Source organism: Tursiops truncatus, chromosome 10 (genome assembly GCF_011762595.2).
Source record: "Tursiops truncatus isolate mTurTru1 chromosome 10, mTurTru1.mat.Y, whole genome shotgun sequence".
NCBI lineage: Eukaryota > Metazoa > Chordata > Mammalia > Artiodactyla > Delphinidae > Tursiops > Tursiops truncatus.
The window spans coordinates 61,230,137-61,247,701 of NC_047043.1; the positions used below are offsets into that span (position 1 = coordinate 61,230,137).

The following is a 17,565-nucleotide window of genomic DNA, read 5'->3' on the forward strand; positions in this document are numbered from 1 at the left end:
TTCATCTGGTACCATTTTCTTTCTCCTTAAAAGACTTCCTTTAGGGCTTCCCTGGTGGCGCAGTGGTTGAGAGTCCGCCTGCTGATGCAGGGGACATGGGTTCGTGCCCCGGTCCGGGAAGATCCCACATGCCGCGGAGCGGCTGGGCCCGTGAGCCATGGCCGCTGAGCCTGCGCGTCTGGAGCCTGTGCTCCGCAACGGGAGAGGCCACAACAGTGAGAGGCCCGTGTATCGCAAAAAAAAAAAAGACTTCCTTTAACTTTTTTTTTTTTTCCTTTGGTAATGCAGATCTGCCCGTGCAGAACTGTTTCAGCTTTTGAATGTCTGAATTCAGCCGTACTTCACTTTGGTTTTAAAAGATATTTTTTGCTGTGTGTGGAATTCTAGGTCGATAGTTCTTTCATTTTTAAAAAATGTTGTTTCACTGTTTTCTTGCTTGCTTTGTTTTCAATCAGAAATCCAGTGCCATCTTTATCTTTGTCTCTTTGTACGTAACATGTCTTTTTCCTCTAAGATTTTCCCTTTATCATTGATTTTGAGAAGTTTGATCATGATGTCCCTTGGTACACTTTTCATGTTTCTTGTGCTTGGGGTTTGTTGAGCTTTTTGGATCTGTTAGTGTATGGTCTTCATCAAATCTGGAATATTTTTGGCCATTATTTCTTCAAATTTCCTGCCACACCCTCCTTTCCCCTTCAGGGACTCCAGTGGCCCCTTGGTTCGGCATCTTGAAGTTGTCCCACGGCTCACTTTAATGGTCTTTTCTTTCTTTCTTTTTTAAAAAATGTAATTGGAGTATAGTTGATTTACAATGTTGTGTTAGTTTCAGGTGTACAGGAAAGTGATTCAGTTATACGTATACACATATTCATTCTTTTTCAGATTCTTTTCCCATATAGGTTGTTACAGAGCGTTAAGTAGAGTTCCCTGTGCTATATGGTGCTTTCTTGTTGATCATCTATCTTATATATAGTAGTGTGTGTATGTTAATTCCAACCTCCTAATTTATCTCTCCCCCCCATTAATGGTCTTTTTGTTTTTAGATTCTTTCCTCTCTGTTGCATTTTGGACAGTTTCTATTGCTATGCTTTTAACGTCATAGATGTTTTCTCCTACAATGTGTAATCTGCTTTTAATCCCATTCAGTGTATCTTTCACCTGACATTTTAGTTGTCATCTCTAGCAGTTCAATTTGGGCCTCTTAAAAATATCTTCTGTGTCACTGTTTAACTTTTGGGACATATGGACTAGAATAACAATAACTCGTCCTTCTTTACTAATGCTAATGTCTGTCTCAGATCTGGGTTGATTTCCATAGATTGATTATTTTCTCCATTATGGGTTGTGTTTTCTTGCCTCTTTACATGCCTGATCATCTTCGATTGGATGCCACATGTTGTGAATCATACCTTGTTGAGTCGTAGATATTTTTACATTCCATTAAATCTTCTTGAGCATTAAATCTTCTGGGGTGCAGATAACTTATTTAGAAACAGTAATCCTTTCCAGTGTGGTTTTTATGATTTGCTAAGTGAGTTTAGAGCAGAGCTCAGTCTAGGGGTAATTATGCCCCACTCCCAGGGCAAAACCTTTCTGAGTATTTTACTCAGTGTTGCGTGGATTATTATGTGTTTTCCCAGTCTGTCTGGTGGGAATAGACCGTTTCCGGCCCTTGTGCACACCAGGCACTGTTCTCTTTCATCCTTTCGGATGTCTTTTACCCCCAGCGGTGGTTATTTTCTTCATATGCATGTGCTGATCTGTGCTCTGCTAAATCCTCAGAGGAGACCCTCTGCGAATCTCCAGGATTTTTTCTCTGTGCAGCGTTCTTTCCTCTGACTCAGATGATGATGGTCTGGAATAGTGGGCATGGAAAACTGTAAGGAAAAAAAAAGACTGGGGAGTGGCTAGTGAGAAGAGGATTGCAGTGAGGAGTGGGCTACTCAGAGTGTGGTCCTCAGCCAGTGCTGGCCAGTAAGGACAGAAGCACAGAAATTGAGCCTTTTCATAACACTCTCAACAGAAACTGGAAACTTTCATAACAATTTGACAGCATATTGAGGCTTGGATTTCATGTTTCATTTTCCCACATTATTGTGTTTTACGAGAAAATAAGTCTGACAGGTGGCAATTAAAAACAAAACCCCCAAGACCTGGCCCTTTACCCCAGGAAAACTGAGAAGGGAACAGTGACCTGGAGGATTTGGATAAAGAGGGAGATGGAAGTGGATGTGACTTTTACCTTCAATAATTGAGGGTTTTTGGGCTTCCCTGGTGGCGCAGTGGTTGAGAGTCCGCCTGCCGATGCAGGGGGCACGGGTTCGTGTCCCAGTCCGGGAGGATCCCACATGCCGCGGAGAGGCTGGGCCCGTGAGCCATGGCCGCTGAGCCTGCGTGTCCGGAGCCTGTGCTCCGCAACGGGAGAGGCCATAGCAGTGGGAGGCCCGCGTACCGCCAAAAAAAAAAAAAAAAAAAAACTTGACGGTTTTTGAAGGAATCCTGGTAACGGTGCCTTATGTCACATGCTTAGCATGAGCCGGTGCTGTGCTGGGCCCCACTGTGATCCCTGATTTTGTCCTCTCCTCAGCACCCTCTTTGGAGGAACCCAGGGGTTTAGGTGCCCAGCCAGCCTCTCACTTGGGAAGTAGCAAAGCCAAGGACCCCAGCCTGAGCTTTTCCACTTTCCTCTTTCTTCCTGTTCCTCATCCCCCTGGGGCAAGATGAGCCTGTGGAATCCAGGTTGATCTGTTCACTGGAGCCGAACCAATTTGGTTGGTTTCTTTCTGTTGCTTTGTTGTTAGCAATACCTTCTAACAGTTATCCTATTCTGGAAAAAGCTGTTTGAAGCGGTAGATCCGGTAGACCTTTGTGGCTGATGCAAGTGTTCTATAGCTGCCCTGGTCACAAGTGGCTTTCAGGGACTTGGAATGTGCTTGTTCAAGTTGAACTGACTTTTTTCTTTTTAAGATTTATTATTTATTTATTTATTTATTAGCTGCCTCGGGTCTTAGTTGGAGCACGCGGGCTCTTTGTTGTGGCGCACGGGTTTTTTCTCTTCTCTAGTTGTGGCGCGCAGGCTCCAGGGCGCGTGGGCTCTGTAGTTGTGGCGCACGGGCTTAGTTGCCGCGCGGCATGTGAGATCTTAGTTCCCTGACCAGGGATCCAACCCGTGTCCCCTGCATTGGAAGGCGGATTCTTTATCACTGGACCACCAGGGAAGTCCCTGAACTGAATTTTTAATGTTATTTTATTTAATTAATTCAGTTACATATCAGTAGCCACATATGGGCCGGTAGCCACTGTGGACGGCACAGGTAGAAGTTACCAGTTGGAACGGTGCAATTAAAACATGATCTAAACAATTGCTAGCTTTTACTTTTCTCAGGAAGTATCTTCCTTGTTGGGAAAACCTTGCATTTTTACTTTTCAGGGAGATATTTTAGAAACTGAAATTTGCGGTTAAGTCTTACAGCCAAGGGCCAATTACTTTTCCAGAATAGATGAGTTGTTTCTATTTCTAGAAACAAGGGAGAATGGTGAGTATTGCAAGTTTAGTTTTATTTGTCACATTAAATGGCCAACCTCTCTTTGTGTCATCCTCAACCGCTGTTTCCTTCACCAAGCTACACTGACTTTATCCACATTTTTCTGTTTTCATCTGAAGGTGCCCCTGAAGGCATATATAAAATATTCATTCACTGCATCTATGGGAAGTGGCTTTTTGGAACGGATTCTCGATGAATCTTTACATTTATTAGTGAATATTTTATAAACTATTGTTGTGATCGGAAAATAAAGAGCAACTTTGAGTACTGTATTCTAAAGCTGTGGAAAAGCTCTTTATTTGGTATATTTTTCTTGTGCATATCGCTATCCGTTTCCTGTTTCAGGGACTAGAAGCAGGATGATTCTGAAACTAGAGTTATAAAGATGTAACCCGGGCACACCCTCCTTCTCAACAGCTTTATGTTTGATGCCAATTGTTATAGGGATGGTCTAGGTCTTAGCACTTTGTTTGAACAAGATGAATCTCTTCAAGTGGAGATGCTGCTTCAGAGACAGTCCTGGGGCATAGCCTAACTCTGTGGTTCTCCAAGTGTGGTCCTTGGGCCAGCACAGTCAGCATCACCTGGGAACTCATTAGAAAGGCGAATCCTCAGGCCCTTCCCAGACCTACTGAATCAGAATCTCTGGGGAGGGGCCCAGAAATCTGTGTTTTAGCAAACTCACCAGGTGGTTCTGAAGCATGCTAAAGTTTGAGAACCGCTGGCTTAATTTTCTGGTGTTCACACCTTGACCGTTGTTTTATCTTCTGGTGTGTATGAGCTCTGGCATGGCACAGCTGGCTCCAAGTATGTGCCACCATAGGAAGTGTAAGGACAGTGATTTGTCACCAACTCAAGGGAGTCGCGTGGGGAAGAGGTGTGATTAGGAAGGTCAAGAATCCACCTTCTTCCCCTCCCACAGTCTGAGAAATACTTGTTCCGGGACAAAGGGATAGTATATTGTGATGGGAAAGGTGTTGACTTAACACTAGTGAGACCTGGGTGCAAATCCCAGCTCTTCTGCTTAGCTTCAGACACACAGCCAAGTTTGCCTGACCACTTTAGCTTTTGTTTCCCCATCTTCAAAACGAAGACTCAGTAAAACTGCATATAATGCGATAAGTGGAGTTAACCTGCTTAAAGCGTGGGGTCACGTTATTGCAGGATTGAGGAAATGACCCCCGCCAACCTCCAACACCCGCCAGCCTGGAATTCTCAGCTGGTAGTGCTGCTCCCGCCTGTCCCTGTCGTGGCTGTGGTCTGGCGCCACCTAGTGGTGGTTGGCTGCTCTAGCTTATTTGTCAATGAGGGTGATTCTGGGTCCTGCACTTGATTGAAACTTTCAGGACAGTGGCCGTGATTCCAGGAATTTCCAGGTTCATTGGTTTCTGTTTCATTGGCTAGATCTGGAGTGATTCAGATGGGAGGATACCTTCTCTCTGCCTCCCTGCTTCTCAAGATGAGTTTTCTTGCTGTTTTCTGCCTGGCCTCACTGTCACTCCATGTGTCTGCGGTAGAAGATGGGGGTCAGTCACCAGTCACGTTATAACCACTTGGGTGCCATCGCAGGGGAATTTTACAGAATTGTCAAGACAAAGAGATACAACGTAGGTAAAGTGCCCAGTACATAGAAAGTGCTTTAAGAAATGAAAATGCCCTTCTCCGTTCCCTGGTAGGAAGAGAGAAACTGGAATCCACGTGGAGGTGTGCACTCAGCAAGCATTAAATAGTGCGGGCGGGCTCATGGCACAATGGAACAAGCACGCACGTCAGCGTCAGACAGCCTGGCTTCCAACCTGCCCACTTACTGCCTGGGCTAGCCTCTCTGAGCCTTGGAATTTATGAAATGGAGGTGATAACTTTTAACCTATAAGTATGGTGTTTTTATGAAGAGAAGAGGAAACCCAGAGAGCTGGGAGCAACCCTGGGTGTCATTTCCAGTGAGTCCCAAGAGTAAGCAATTCCTGCATCTTTGCACTGCTCCGTGATGTTGACACGTGACAGGTTGTATTTCTGCCTAATTCTTGGGTGAACCCTTTCCGTGCTGGCTGAATCCTAGAGTAGGTGACACGGAGTGGTTTGTGAAACATCTCTGTGAAAGGCATGTGGCAGGTGTGGACAGAAAGGGGGTTAATGATGCAGTGATATGTGTGGCAGTGTTTTCAGACACCTTTAAAACTTCTTTTAGTATATGAAGGTTCTAAATATAGTACTTGAAACACAGAAGGCAATCAACAGATGTTAGTTTTTTTCTCTCACTCTGACAAAATGCAAACTAAATATGGGTGTTGGAGGCAGTTTCTAAATGCAGGGTGTCTTTTAAAACTTTAGTGAAAACTGGAGTTTGAGTCCTTCGGAGCAGAGGAAGGTCCCACCTTCTCAGGACTGTGGCGGAGTCTTAAATATTTTTTCTTTTTTTGGTAATAAAGGAAATGCAGATGCAACCTCTGAGCCCTCCCCTGGCCTCTGGGGTCTGGACATGGGACTCCTCAGCTCTGGGGCCTGGCAGCAAAAGGATTTGTCTAGGGAGTTCCCTGGAGGTCCAGTGGTTAGGTCTTGGCGCTTTCGCTGCCGAGGGCCTGGGTTCGATGCCTAGTCGGGGAACTAAGATCCCACAAGCCGCGTGGCCAAAAAAAAAAAAAGAGGATTTGCCTAGCCAGTGGGCACTTTTTAAAATGATGATCAAAGTGATACCTGTTCATCTTCAAAAGTTTGGGGATGTGTAGGAGAGTATAAAGAAGCAAACAACTAGCGAACATTCCCCCCACCCCACCCCACATCCTACAGATACCTACCATATATGTCTCCTCAGAGGCACTGTCATTCTTGGACAGATTTCCTTTCCAGTCTTTTTTTCTTTGAATTTCTTCTTTACATAGTTGAATCTTACTTTTTTTTTTTAACTTTTCACATTATTACGTAAGAGTTTTTTTTTAAAAATTAAGAAGAAAGTATTGTTTCTCAGATTAGATACATAATTCCAGAGAAATTTAATCTATTTGTATGTATGAAGCAGAAATTTATGCTTCATATGTATGAAGCAGAAATTTCTCTCATACCATCTTCCAGTGTACTAAATACTAGAAAAAAATTTTAAATATTGAAAAGTATAAAGTGATAAGTGAAATTTCCCTTTAATACAACCTGACAGTGCTATATAAGATAAGTTTTAAAAAGAAAATTATAAAATAGGAAGTGAAATTTCCCTGTAACACCATCAGCCAGTGCTCACCACTATTAGTTTTAATATGCAGTCTTCCAGTTTTTTTTTCATATCAGTGGTGTGTGTGTATGGGTATAGGTTACTGAAATGGAATTATACTATAAATATAGTTATCTAGCTTGCTTTTTTCACTTACTAATGTAATTTGAGTATCCTTCTATAGTATAAACATTTTCGAATACCAATGAAACACTTATTTGACTGGTATTTTAAATGACTACATATTACATTTAAATGTGTTCTGTTTTATGTGGTCATTTCTCTAAGGCTGCCAATTTGGATCTAAGTAAACGTTTATTCACATTTCCGATTCTTTCCCTAAGCTAAGTCCCAGACAGCCCAATTGAGTCAGAGATAAACATTTTAAAGTTTCCTCTCCAGGGTGAGTTAATCGTTTTACACTCTCCTCTATAGCTTACAGAAATATGCACTGACAGCCATCACAAATGAATATGACTGTTTAAAAAAATCTTTGTTATCATAAGTGGGAAAAGCTCTTGTTTACTTTGTGTTTCTTACAGTGCTGGAGGGTTCGACACTTTTGTTGCACGTGTGATGATTTTCCTCTATGATTTTTGGAACAGAGGTGATCTACCCTCTGTTAAATCAAAAAGCTAATTCCTGCTTAGATTCTTTAGAACTTCCCTGACCCTGTTCCGGGAACCAGAGCGGGGCGTTCTCCACGCCTTGCCTCAGAAGCCTCACCTCTCTCTAGGAAGTCCTGTGCGTTTCCAGACGGCCTCCTTGCTCCCTCTAGTGGCCTCCTCAGTAGCTGCAACCTCGCTTCCCTTCCTCTCATCAGAACCAGGTCATCCCAGTGGGACGTCCCAGACGGGAGCAGCAGAGCAACGGCGCTGCACGGACTTGCAGCCAGACGGTGTGGGGATTGTTTTCCTCTTAGGGTGGGCTGTTTGTGTCCTTGTCGCCTTGGCTGCCAGGGAGGGACTGGAAGCAGGACATAAGCTCTCACCGCGAGCCTGGCAGGGACACAAGGTAGAAAGGATACTCTAGTTAGTTTTCATTTTCCTTTCTAAAACTGAGCCCTGTGGAATCTTTTTATAGAGGGGAAATTTGTAAGTCAGTAAAGTAATTAAGTTTAACTTCCATGGCTGTCACAGGGTTCTGTTAGTGAACCCTGAAATCACTGAGCTGTAGGTACTCATTCTTGTTATCCTAGTTTAGTTGGGAAATGCTTGTGAAGGTTCTAGAATGAGAACTTCCTAGAACAACTTTGAGGTAAGGACAGGAGGGAAACTTTGGAGAACTAAAGACTTCTAACGTATGCCTCATTGCCATTCACACTCTCTCACTCCATTCAAGTTTGTTTCAGGCAATAAAAATAATATACATAATCATTGCAGAAAAAAACTAATAACATCACCATTTCCTTTACTCAGAGATAATGACTGTGTATGAGCATATAAGTGTGTATGTGTGTCCATGTCTGTGTACACACACACACACACACACACACAGACACACAGATGTTTTTAACCCCATTTTGCAGTATTTTAAGTATTTCTCCACTAAATATTTTTGGAAAACAATCTTTTTTTTTTTTCTCTTCACTCTCCTCTTCCTGTCAGAAACACATTCTTTAATATGACTTCGTAATAGTACGTAATTTATCTGATAAGAATTAGATATTTGGTTGACACTCATTTCTAAAAAAATTTACTTATTTAATTTATTTTATTTTTGGCTGCGTTGGGTCTTTGTTGCTGCGCACGGGCTTCCTCTAGCTGCAGCAAGCGGGGGCTACTCTTCCTTGCAGTGTGCGGGCTTCTCATTGCGGTGGCTTCTCTTGTTCTGGAGCATGGGCTCTAGGCACGCGGGCTTCAGTAGTTGTGGCACATGGGGTCAGTAGTTGTGGCTTGTGGGCTCTAGAGTGCAGGCTCAGTAGCTGTGCTGCACGGGCTTAGTTGCTCCATGGCATGTGGGAATCTTCCTGGACCCATCTTCCTCGAACCTGTGTCCCCTGCACTGGCAGGCAGATTCTTAACCACTGCACCACCAGGGAAGCCCGACACTCATTTTTTTGTAAGCTGTTATAAATGATGCTGCGACGAAGATCCTTTAAACAATTTGATTATTTCCTTGGGATAAATTCCTGCAGTAGAATTTTTGGGTCACAATAATCCAAACTTTCTAAATTCTGTTGAAATTTGATATTAAATTTGTCTTAAAAAGCTTGTTTCAGTTTCTGCTTTTCCTTGCAGAGTGGAGAGTGTCAGTCTGTCAATGTCATTACTAACACTGTCATTCTTTTTAGCCTTTGCTAATTGGATAGACAAAGCTTGGTATACCATTTTAGTTTGCAGTTATAAAAAAAATGAGAAAAGTTAAGGATTCTTTTATATTCATTGGTCATTCATACTACTATTGTCATTTCCCCCCATTCTTTGCCCAGTCTTAAAATATTGGGCTGTTAATTGAGTAATTTGCATATTGGGGTTAAGTTCTGTTTGTCATATAGTACAGGTGCTTTTTCTAGCATGTTGTTTGCCTTTTGGTTTATAGTGTTTCACCTAAAGAAGCTGTGTGTGTGCAGTTTAAAAACAACAAGAAAAAAAAAAGCTACAAGAAAGTACCATAGGAAATAACCCTTATTTACGTACCACCCAGAATGCGCAAACATTTATCTGTTGTCATTTTGGCTTATTTTTAATAAAGGAAGAAGAATATTACAGATAAAGTGGAATCATGTTGGTTCCCCCTCCCGTCCCATTTCCCCCTTCCCCAGGGCAGGTACTATTATGAATTGAGTGTATGGATCCTTCCAATCCCAGCCTTTATACTATTACCTCATATACAAGTATCAATAGGCAATATATAGGACTAGTTTTTGTGTGTATGTAACTGACATATACACTCTCTCTCATAATAATGCATCGTTGAACAGTTTTCCTCATTTGCATATGAGGATTTTCAGTTCAATTCGTAATGATACATACAGACCTAGTTCATTCATTTTGATTGCTGTTTAGTATCGCATCCATTGAATATAACTCTAAATTCTTCCTCAACGTATTTATCAATTTTTCCATATTGGTGAACACTGAACATGCTCTGGGTTTCTCAGTTTTCATTTCAGCCCTGCAGTGAACATCCATACATGCACCTCCTTCTGCACACTGGGGGAGCTTCTCAAGGAGTGTCTCTAGCAGTGTGTTGTGGGTAATGTCAATTTTCAGGTCAACTGGCTCTTGCCAATTCTTCCCAAAGTGGTCAAGCCAATCGACATTCCCACCAGCAGTGTGAAAGGGTCCCTCTTGTGTCTCACAACTTCGCCAAGACAGGGAGTTATCAGACTTGGTGAGTTTTGCCCATCTAGGGATGCGTTATCTTCTCATTGTGGTTTTAATTTGCATGCACTGATTGGTGGTGGAATTGAACATCTTTTTCAATGGTTGTTGCCTAGAGTTTAACAGGTTTTGTAATAGGGAAGAACCTTTGTATTCTATTACAAGTTAATCCTTAAAGGCATGTTGCCTTTAAGCTTAAAGTGTACATAATGGCCCATCTCTGGGAACCCTGGCTCCCAGGTAATGCACATTAAGCTAAAATACCTTTGTTTAGCTCACAGGAAACATCCTTTGTTTAGCTCACAGGCCCACCCGTGAATGGCTGCATGCCCCTCTGGAGGCTGACTGGAACCAGGAAATGTTTGGCTTTACTCCCTCCCCTTTAGTATAAAAGAGCCTGAATTCTAACTCAGGCACGGTGGTTCTTTGGAATAGGAGTTTACCATCTTCTCGGTCTACTGGCTTCCCGAATAAAGTCGCTATTCCTTGTCCCAATGGCTCGTCTCTCCATTTATTGGCCTGTCGTGGGGCAAGCAGTACTAGCTTGGATTCAATAACAGTTTTCTCTTCTCTACACCTTCCTTTGATCTTTTTCCCCATTGGGTTGCTTGTCTTTTTCTTAGGATTATTAATATTCTTTGTATGTTTTAGATACTAATGCCATGTTGTATGTTGTAGCCATCTTCTTATCCCTGACTTGCCTTTCCCTTTATTCCATTTATTGCCCTTCCCTTGGTTAGACTGCTACCAAGACCTCTTAGTCTGAGGCTGAGTTGAAATTACAGTTACGTCCTCAGGGGATGTAGCACGTGCTCAGAGCATTAAAACGTTCTAGAGGAACCCATCAGAGGGTTGGGGAGACATTGAGATAGCAGTAAATCTGGCAGCAACTAACACCCCGCAAAGGGTCTGACGAGGTCAGGAGAAGGTCAGGGCCTTCCTGTCAAGCTTAGTATAGAGGCAGGCAAGTGGATGGTCAGTGCATGGAAATCCTTACCGTGCTCAAGTCAAAGACAGTTGCCTGTATTTTCTTGTAACAGCTTTTGTTTTTCGCACTGAGGTCTTTAGTCCATCTGGAGTTTTTTGCTTTTGTAGTTTCATTTATTTCTTTTTGTGGCTTTTCCCCTACATTGATGCTTTCAGAGTCCTCTCTGAGCTCCGATGAGTCTTCATCAGCAACCTCTCCCTCGTTACCTTGTGCTCTTTGCCTGCTCTGGGGCGTCACAGGCAAGGACACCCATTGTGTAGGGAGGGGACTTCTCTGTGTCTCAAGCACCATCAATATTTTCGACATCGGTGATTTTGGTTTCAGGTGACTTTAGGTCTAAGGAGCTTGATTCCACTAGTGTTTAGAATTCATTCAGTTTTTGAAACTTCCACGGAGTCTGTTGGGTGTGATCTGTGCGTGGCCCTGCAGGTATTCTCAGATCTTGGGTTGCTGCTGAATACAGATCCAGGGTCTCCCAAAAAGATGCTTCCGCTTACCTTGAACAGGTGGCCCATTGTGTTTTTCCATAAGGGATGCAAGGAATTGGTACAGTGTGCTATTCTTGTCAGTGTCCTAGCTCTATGGAAACTAAAGGTACATCTAAGGAGTCAAGGTGCTTTGAATTTTTCCCAGCCCCACCCACCCCATTGAGATCAAGAGAAAATAGGAAAAATCATCATCTTTTCAACAGTGTGTGTTTTCTGTCGTTCAGATGAAAAAAGATGTGAAAGTAAGGAAGATAAGAGCTGACCAATTTATAGGAATTTCCCGATAGGTTGTCACCAGCATCCCCTGGAGAATATGTCAAAGGTGATGATGCCCAATGTCTGTGGGAAACGGCAGCGTCACAGGAGACTGTAGCCTGGTATCCCCACATGTGGATGCCTCTGCCATCTTGTCACCCAGCGTCTTGCTGGCTTCTTTCTCAGCAGAGAGGAGGTGCGAGAAGTGGGTGTGGGATGATTCCCAAGTCAGTCTGCCAGGCAGCAACCACCAGGGGACCCTGTCTTCTGGCCTGAGTCTACCTGTTACCAAGGACCACAGCAGCTTTCAGGAACCAGAAACTTTTATCGATAATTGGCATTTTTTGCATTATTATTTTGTATTATTATTATTTCTGCTTTAAAAGATTTTGCCTTTCTTTTCTCTTTTTTCACTGCATATTAACACTTTCTGTTTACCCTGCCTTTGTGTTTTTTCCTTAGGCCGGAAGCTGAGAGGAAAAGCCTTTTATTTTGTCAATGGCAAAGTGTTTTGTGAGGAAGACTTCCTGGTGAGTTTGTCACCCAAGCTTCCCCTCCTTTCAGTCCTGCCCTGAGTCAGGCAGGGAGCGTGCAGAGAAGCTGGGCTAAGCAGAAGAAGGTGGTTTCTCTCTGTGGTCCCTAGTGCTGTCCGGAAGCTGCACTGCTGGAGAAAGGTGTCCTGACTTTCCTTCTGCAGAAGCATGGGGTGGCCCACGTTCCCAGGCAAATGACAAACTGCAGAGCTTTGTGCTTTTCGGGGGCTTGGGGGTTGCGCAGCGTGTCCTCTTGTGCTTTGCCTATTTCTGCCTTCTCCACCCAGCTCTTAACTCTCACTCTGGGACCTGGGCCCCCTTACTTCTCATCCTGCCTGCCTCTCCCACGCACTGAAAGTCTGTCCATGTGCCAGTGACTCCCACGTCTGAACTCCGGCCACGTAGGCGCCTCTGAGGCCAGCTGTTCACAATCTCCCTGCCCATCAGACAGTCCCCAGGGTTGTCCCCAGCCCATCCGCCAGCCCCTCCCACTGTACTTGAGAGTCACCTGAAGCAGAAAAGTCCCCTTGCCTGGGAACTTATCTCTGAGAACCGTGTCCTAGGTTCCTCCTCTACCCCTCCGCTTTCCTATCTCTCCTAGAGTGTGGCCAAGCATTGGGCCTGGTGCCACCGCATCCTCCCCAGGCCTGTGTGGCTCGTGACGTCAGCATGGCTCCGCCGGCCCCTCACTGCTGTGCTGTGTCACTGCCCAGGCCCGGGATCCAGGGTTCAGAGCGTGCGCAGGAGCTCTCTGTGGTCTGGGCAGCCTCCCATCTCACTCACTCTGAGGCTTGCGGTTCTCTGCACGCCATGGCCCCATCCTGTGTGCCTTGGCTTGCACTGGGTCCCCTGCTTGGAATGTCTTCACCCTTCGTTTGCCCAGATCACCCGACGGCCTTCACGTTCCCCCGCCTCGCAGTGGATCTCCCCTCCTGTGTGCTGCTGCCCCGGGCTTGCCAGTGGTCAGGGCACCGCGTGTCTGTTTACAAGTCTTTCCCGGACTTGACCGTAACTTCCTAGGGAGGGAGGAACGTGCTGCTTCACCTTTACACCTTCAGACCCTAACACAGTGCCAGGCATGGAGCGCTGACTGGTCAGTGGGACCACCAACGTGAGACCCAGAGCTGGCTCGGGGCCAGCTTCTCTGTGGATGTGTGGGTTGACTCATTATGACGCGTGTTTGCCGGCAACCGCCAAGCAAACCCAAGGAAATTGCTTCCTGCGTGCCCTCAGGAATCACTTCCTCCACACGTTCACTTCAGTCTCCAGCGCTGTGTGTTTGATAGTCAGATGGTGGCACACCAGAGTTGACTGTCTCCCAGTTTCACATCTGATGGGCCAAGTGCCTGTCCTGCTCCTGGAGTCTCATGGGCCCTTGGTGGGCCAGGTGCCCACCCCTGGGCAAAGTCTTGGGTGCTGGACGACTGCGAGGCTCTGACTGGCCAGGTCTGAGCCAGTGCCTTGCCTTGGAACCCATCATGGGGTCAGCCCCACGGGAATCACAGGACCACAGGATGGGGAATGGGGCTGGATCCCAAAAGAAAATAAAGAACTTTTACCCCTAGAATCAGGAGGAAGTGCTGGGCAGCAAAACCCCACACTATGTGGTGTAGTGTTGTAGAAAATTTCCCTTTTCTTTTCCACCTTCCTTTCCATTACATTTCCCTTATTAAGTTGTGTTTGCAATATTTAAGCTTCTAGTATCTTCCAGTGTGTAGTATCTAGTCTGTTTTCTGAGGTGAGTTCCTCGTTTCTTTCAAGACTAGAGCTGTGAAAAAAAAAAAAAAAAAGACTACAGCTGTGTGTGTGTGTGTGTGTGTGTGTGTGTGTGTGTGTGTGTGTTTTGGTAAGGTAAGGTAAATAATATTTATCCAGTTTCTTTGAAGCTAATTGTAAAAGGCATTGGCTTTTAAACCAGACCCAGACTTGAATTTGAATCCCGTCCTTACCCCTTACAGGCTGTGTGACCATGAGAAGGTCAGTTAACCTTTCGGAGCTTCCCTTTGCTTCCATTTGAGAAACGGTGTAATATATACCTTGAAGAATTGTTTTTTTGTTGTTGTTTTTTTTGTTTTTGTTTTGAAGAATTGTTTTGAAAATTAGAGTGATGGTCTCAAACTTGAGTGTGCATCAGAATCCCCTGAAGGGCTTGTGAAAACTCAGGATGGCTAAGCCCCACCCACTGAGTTTCCAGTTTAGTAGGTCTGGGGTGGAGCTGAAGAATTTGCACATCTGACAAGTTTCCAGGTGATGCCAGGCAACTCCGTTTTGAGAACCACCGGATGAGAGACTGACGCCTCTCTCTGCGCAGCCTCTTATGCAGAGCCTGGCGTGTCATGGGTGCCTGGGTGCAGCTGTTGAAGGCGAGTGGTATTAACATTTGTAATGGCTTTTGTGGCAGAGGATATCCCATGATTCATCACACTGTTGTCCACGGGGTCACGACAGATCCTGTGTAGAGTGACACATCTTTCTGAGAAATTCCTTGTGTTCCTCATGACTGGCGGGGAAGTAGCAAGATTCCTCTGCCCCGCCTGGGTTTAACTTTCTTTTCTCTTTCCACTGCAGTACTCTGGTTTCCAGCAGTCTGCTGACAGGTGTTTTCTTTGTGGACATCTGATCATGGACATGGTGAGTAGGGTCAGCCGAACAAGATAATAGCATGGTGGGAGGGGGAGGCATTCAGAGAAAAAAGAAATTAATAATTGAGAACAGTGTTTCCTACCTTGATATGTGGCTACATCTGGTTTTATAAAAGAAGACCCCATGCTTGCTTGCTTGCTGTAGCAGCACCCGCATTTGGCTTTTACTGGAATTAGCGTCCTTCGCCATCCAGTCCCCTTGATGTCATTTCTCCTGGCACTGTCTCCTTTGGGCTGTTCATGTCACATTGGCCTCCCTCTGATTTTCTGTGGTCCTTGTAGCGTCCCAGGTGAGATGCCAAACGGAGCTGCAGAAATCTCAGCTACTTTGGAATTGGGTGTAGCACGTCAGATAACACAGTTGTTTTTCCCCCATGTTCTTCCCGGCTTGATCATTTCCTAAGATGAGGTCTGGGGGCCCGTTGTTAGTTCTGAGGTAGCAAAACAGGGAGCAGGTTTTATCCATTCCGTTCCTCGCTCAGCCATGGTTCTCTGAGCTTGTCCTGGGCCTCAGTGCCTTTATCTTTTGAGTGGGGAGACAGTTCTTCCTTCCTGGCCTCCTTTTAGGGTAAGGTTGTGAGGTTAATGAATACAGAGTTCTTATTTTCTCAGGGATCAAATTGCTCACCATTGGAGAACAGCCCTATCGAATTTCTTTAATATATTGGTCAGAGAAAATCGTTATATAACATTCTACTAGTTGAAAGAGTTAAATCCCTCTCTAAGCTGAGCCATTAATTCCATCATAGAGAAGGGAATTGCTAGTCATTGTTTTTGTTTGTTTGTTTGTTTACCTTTTTTATTGAGAAACAACTCAGAGGGTGCGCATCTTAAGTGTGCAGCTGAATGAATTTTTATATATGTATATACCTATGTGTAAACACCACACAGATCAAGGTATAGAACATTTCCGACATCCAGAAAGACCCTCTCCCACAAAGATACCCACTGTTCTGACCTCTATTGCCCCAGGCTGGTGCTGGAACTTCATACAGGTGGATTCATATAGTATAGATTCCTTTGGGTCAGCCTTTTCTCACTTAGAAAAATGTTTCTGAGATTCATCCATGTTGTTGTCTGGTTGGTAGTTCATTTATTCTCATTGCTAAGTAGAATTCCATTGTATGGATACAGCACCCTTTATTTATCCATCCTCCTGAAGAGGGGGACTTGGGTGTTATCCAGTTTTTGGCAATTTATGAATAAGTTGCTCTTATGCATGTCTTTGGCGGACATAAACACTCATTTCTTCCGGTTTTATGCTGACAGGTATAAAGCAGTGAACCAAAGCTGTCCCTGTTTGTGAACAGACGCTGTTGCCGTCCAGGCTCTGACACCGCACAGCACAGCCTGGCCCTGTGAGCGGTGTCCTGAGAAGCGGCTAAGGCCTTGCTGGGAATGCGGCCCTCCAGCCATTCCGCCAGGGGAGGCAGGCCCAAGCCACACACCCTCACCCCTACCTTCCCCAAGTGCCTGCCCAACTCCACAGGGCTCCATTTCTTTAGCAGATTTTGTCCTTGATTTTCAGAGCCCTTCTGACAAACCCACCACATATGAGGCCAACAGTGTCCAAATTTATGAACATGACTATACACTGTTCTTATCTGTGGGTATCCTAAGCCTTCTTTGGGCCTCAAGGTATTTCATTTCTCTAATACTACATGACAAGCCACCCCAAAACTGAGTGGTTTAAAACAACAGTGATTTATTATTTATCATGATTCCATGGGTCAGGAATTAGGTCAAGGCTCTGCAGGGCGATTCTTCTGCTCCATGTGGCATTAGCTGGGGTCACTTACTCAGCTGTGTTCAGCTGATGGCACAAGATGATCTCTCACCCTCCGGGCCTCTCTCCCCACGGCTACTAATCTTACTCAGTAGTCTAGCCTGGACTTCCTTTCAGCAAGAGAGAGGAAGTAGCAGCTGCCAATTTTCTTACATCCTTGACTTTAAAATCTCAGAGCATCATTTCTTCCTCATTCTATTGATCAAAGAAAGTCACAAGGCCAATCCTAATTCAAGGGAAGCAGGGAACTGAATTTTGGAGACCATCTCTACCTCATGGGATAACATGAAGTCACACTCCTCTCAGACTTGAAAACTTTCAGCGAATGACTGGTAGTGACACTTATTTTTAAAAATAGAACACTTAGTTGCCACCAAGAATTATAATAATACAGAGAAAGGTTCCTTCAGTTACCATTCTTGGTTCTCCAGCAGAATTCAGTTGTGCAACTCTTGGTGTAAATTGTCCGTCTCTGCTCCATCTTTGTTAGTAGAGGGGCTTGGAGGTTGGGCATTTTCCCACATGAAAAAAATTATTACACCTAGTCAGAATGCAGCAAAATGGTATCTTTATCCTACCATACTCCGGGCGCAGTGTGGGTTAAATTAATTTAAGGGTCTCTTTCTGCCAAGACAGCATTAGTCTGGGGGCCAAATACATTCCAAGGTCCAGATTGCCGAGGGGACTCTGAAGCCCAGCCGGTTGTTCTTCCTACTTTGGCAGCTTGGGGGGCCTGGAACATTAGTGAAATCCTAGAGGGGATGAGGAAGCTTGAAAGCTGAGCTTTCAGAGGAGAGCTG

The 17,565-nt window shown here is 44.7% G+C and overlaps 1 protein-coding gene across 3 annotated transcripts in view; it reads left to right on the forward strand.

Annotated features, from left to right (window-relative positions):
• The window catches only part of LIMD1 (LIM domain containing 1), a 91,881-nt gene that overhangs the window by 69,352 nt on the left and 4,964 nt on the right, over positions 1-17,565 (forward strand). For all 3 annotated transcript variants that reach the window (XM_019946738.3, XM_019946736.3, XM_019946734.3), the window contains 2 exons: positions 12,267-12,334; positions 14,906-14,968. In XM_019946738.3, coding sequence (XP_019802297.1) covers positions 12,267-12,334; positions 14,906-14,968 — 131 coding nt within the window. The remainder of the gene's footprint in view (positions 1-12,266; positions 12,335-14,905; positions 14,969-17,565) is intronic.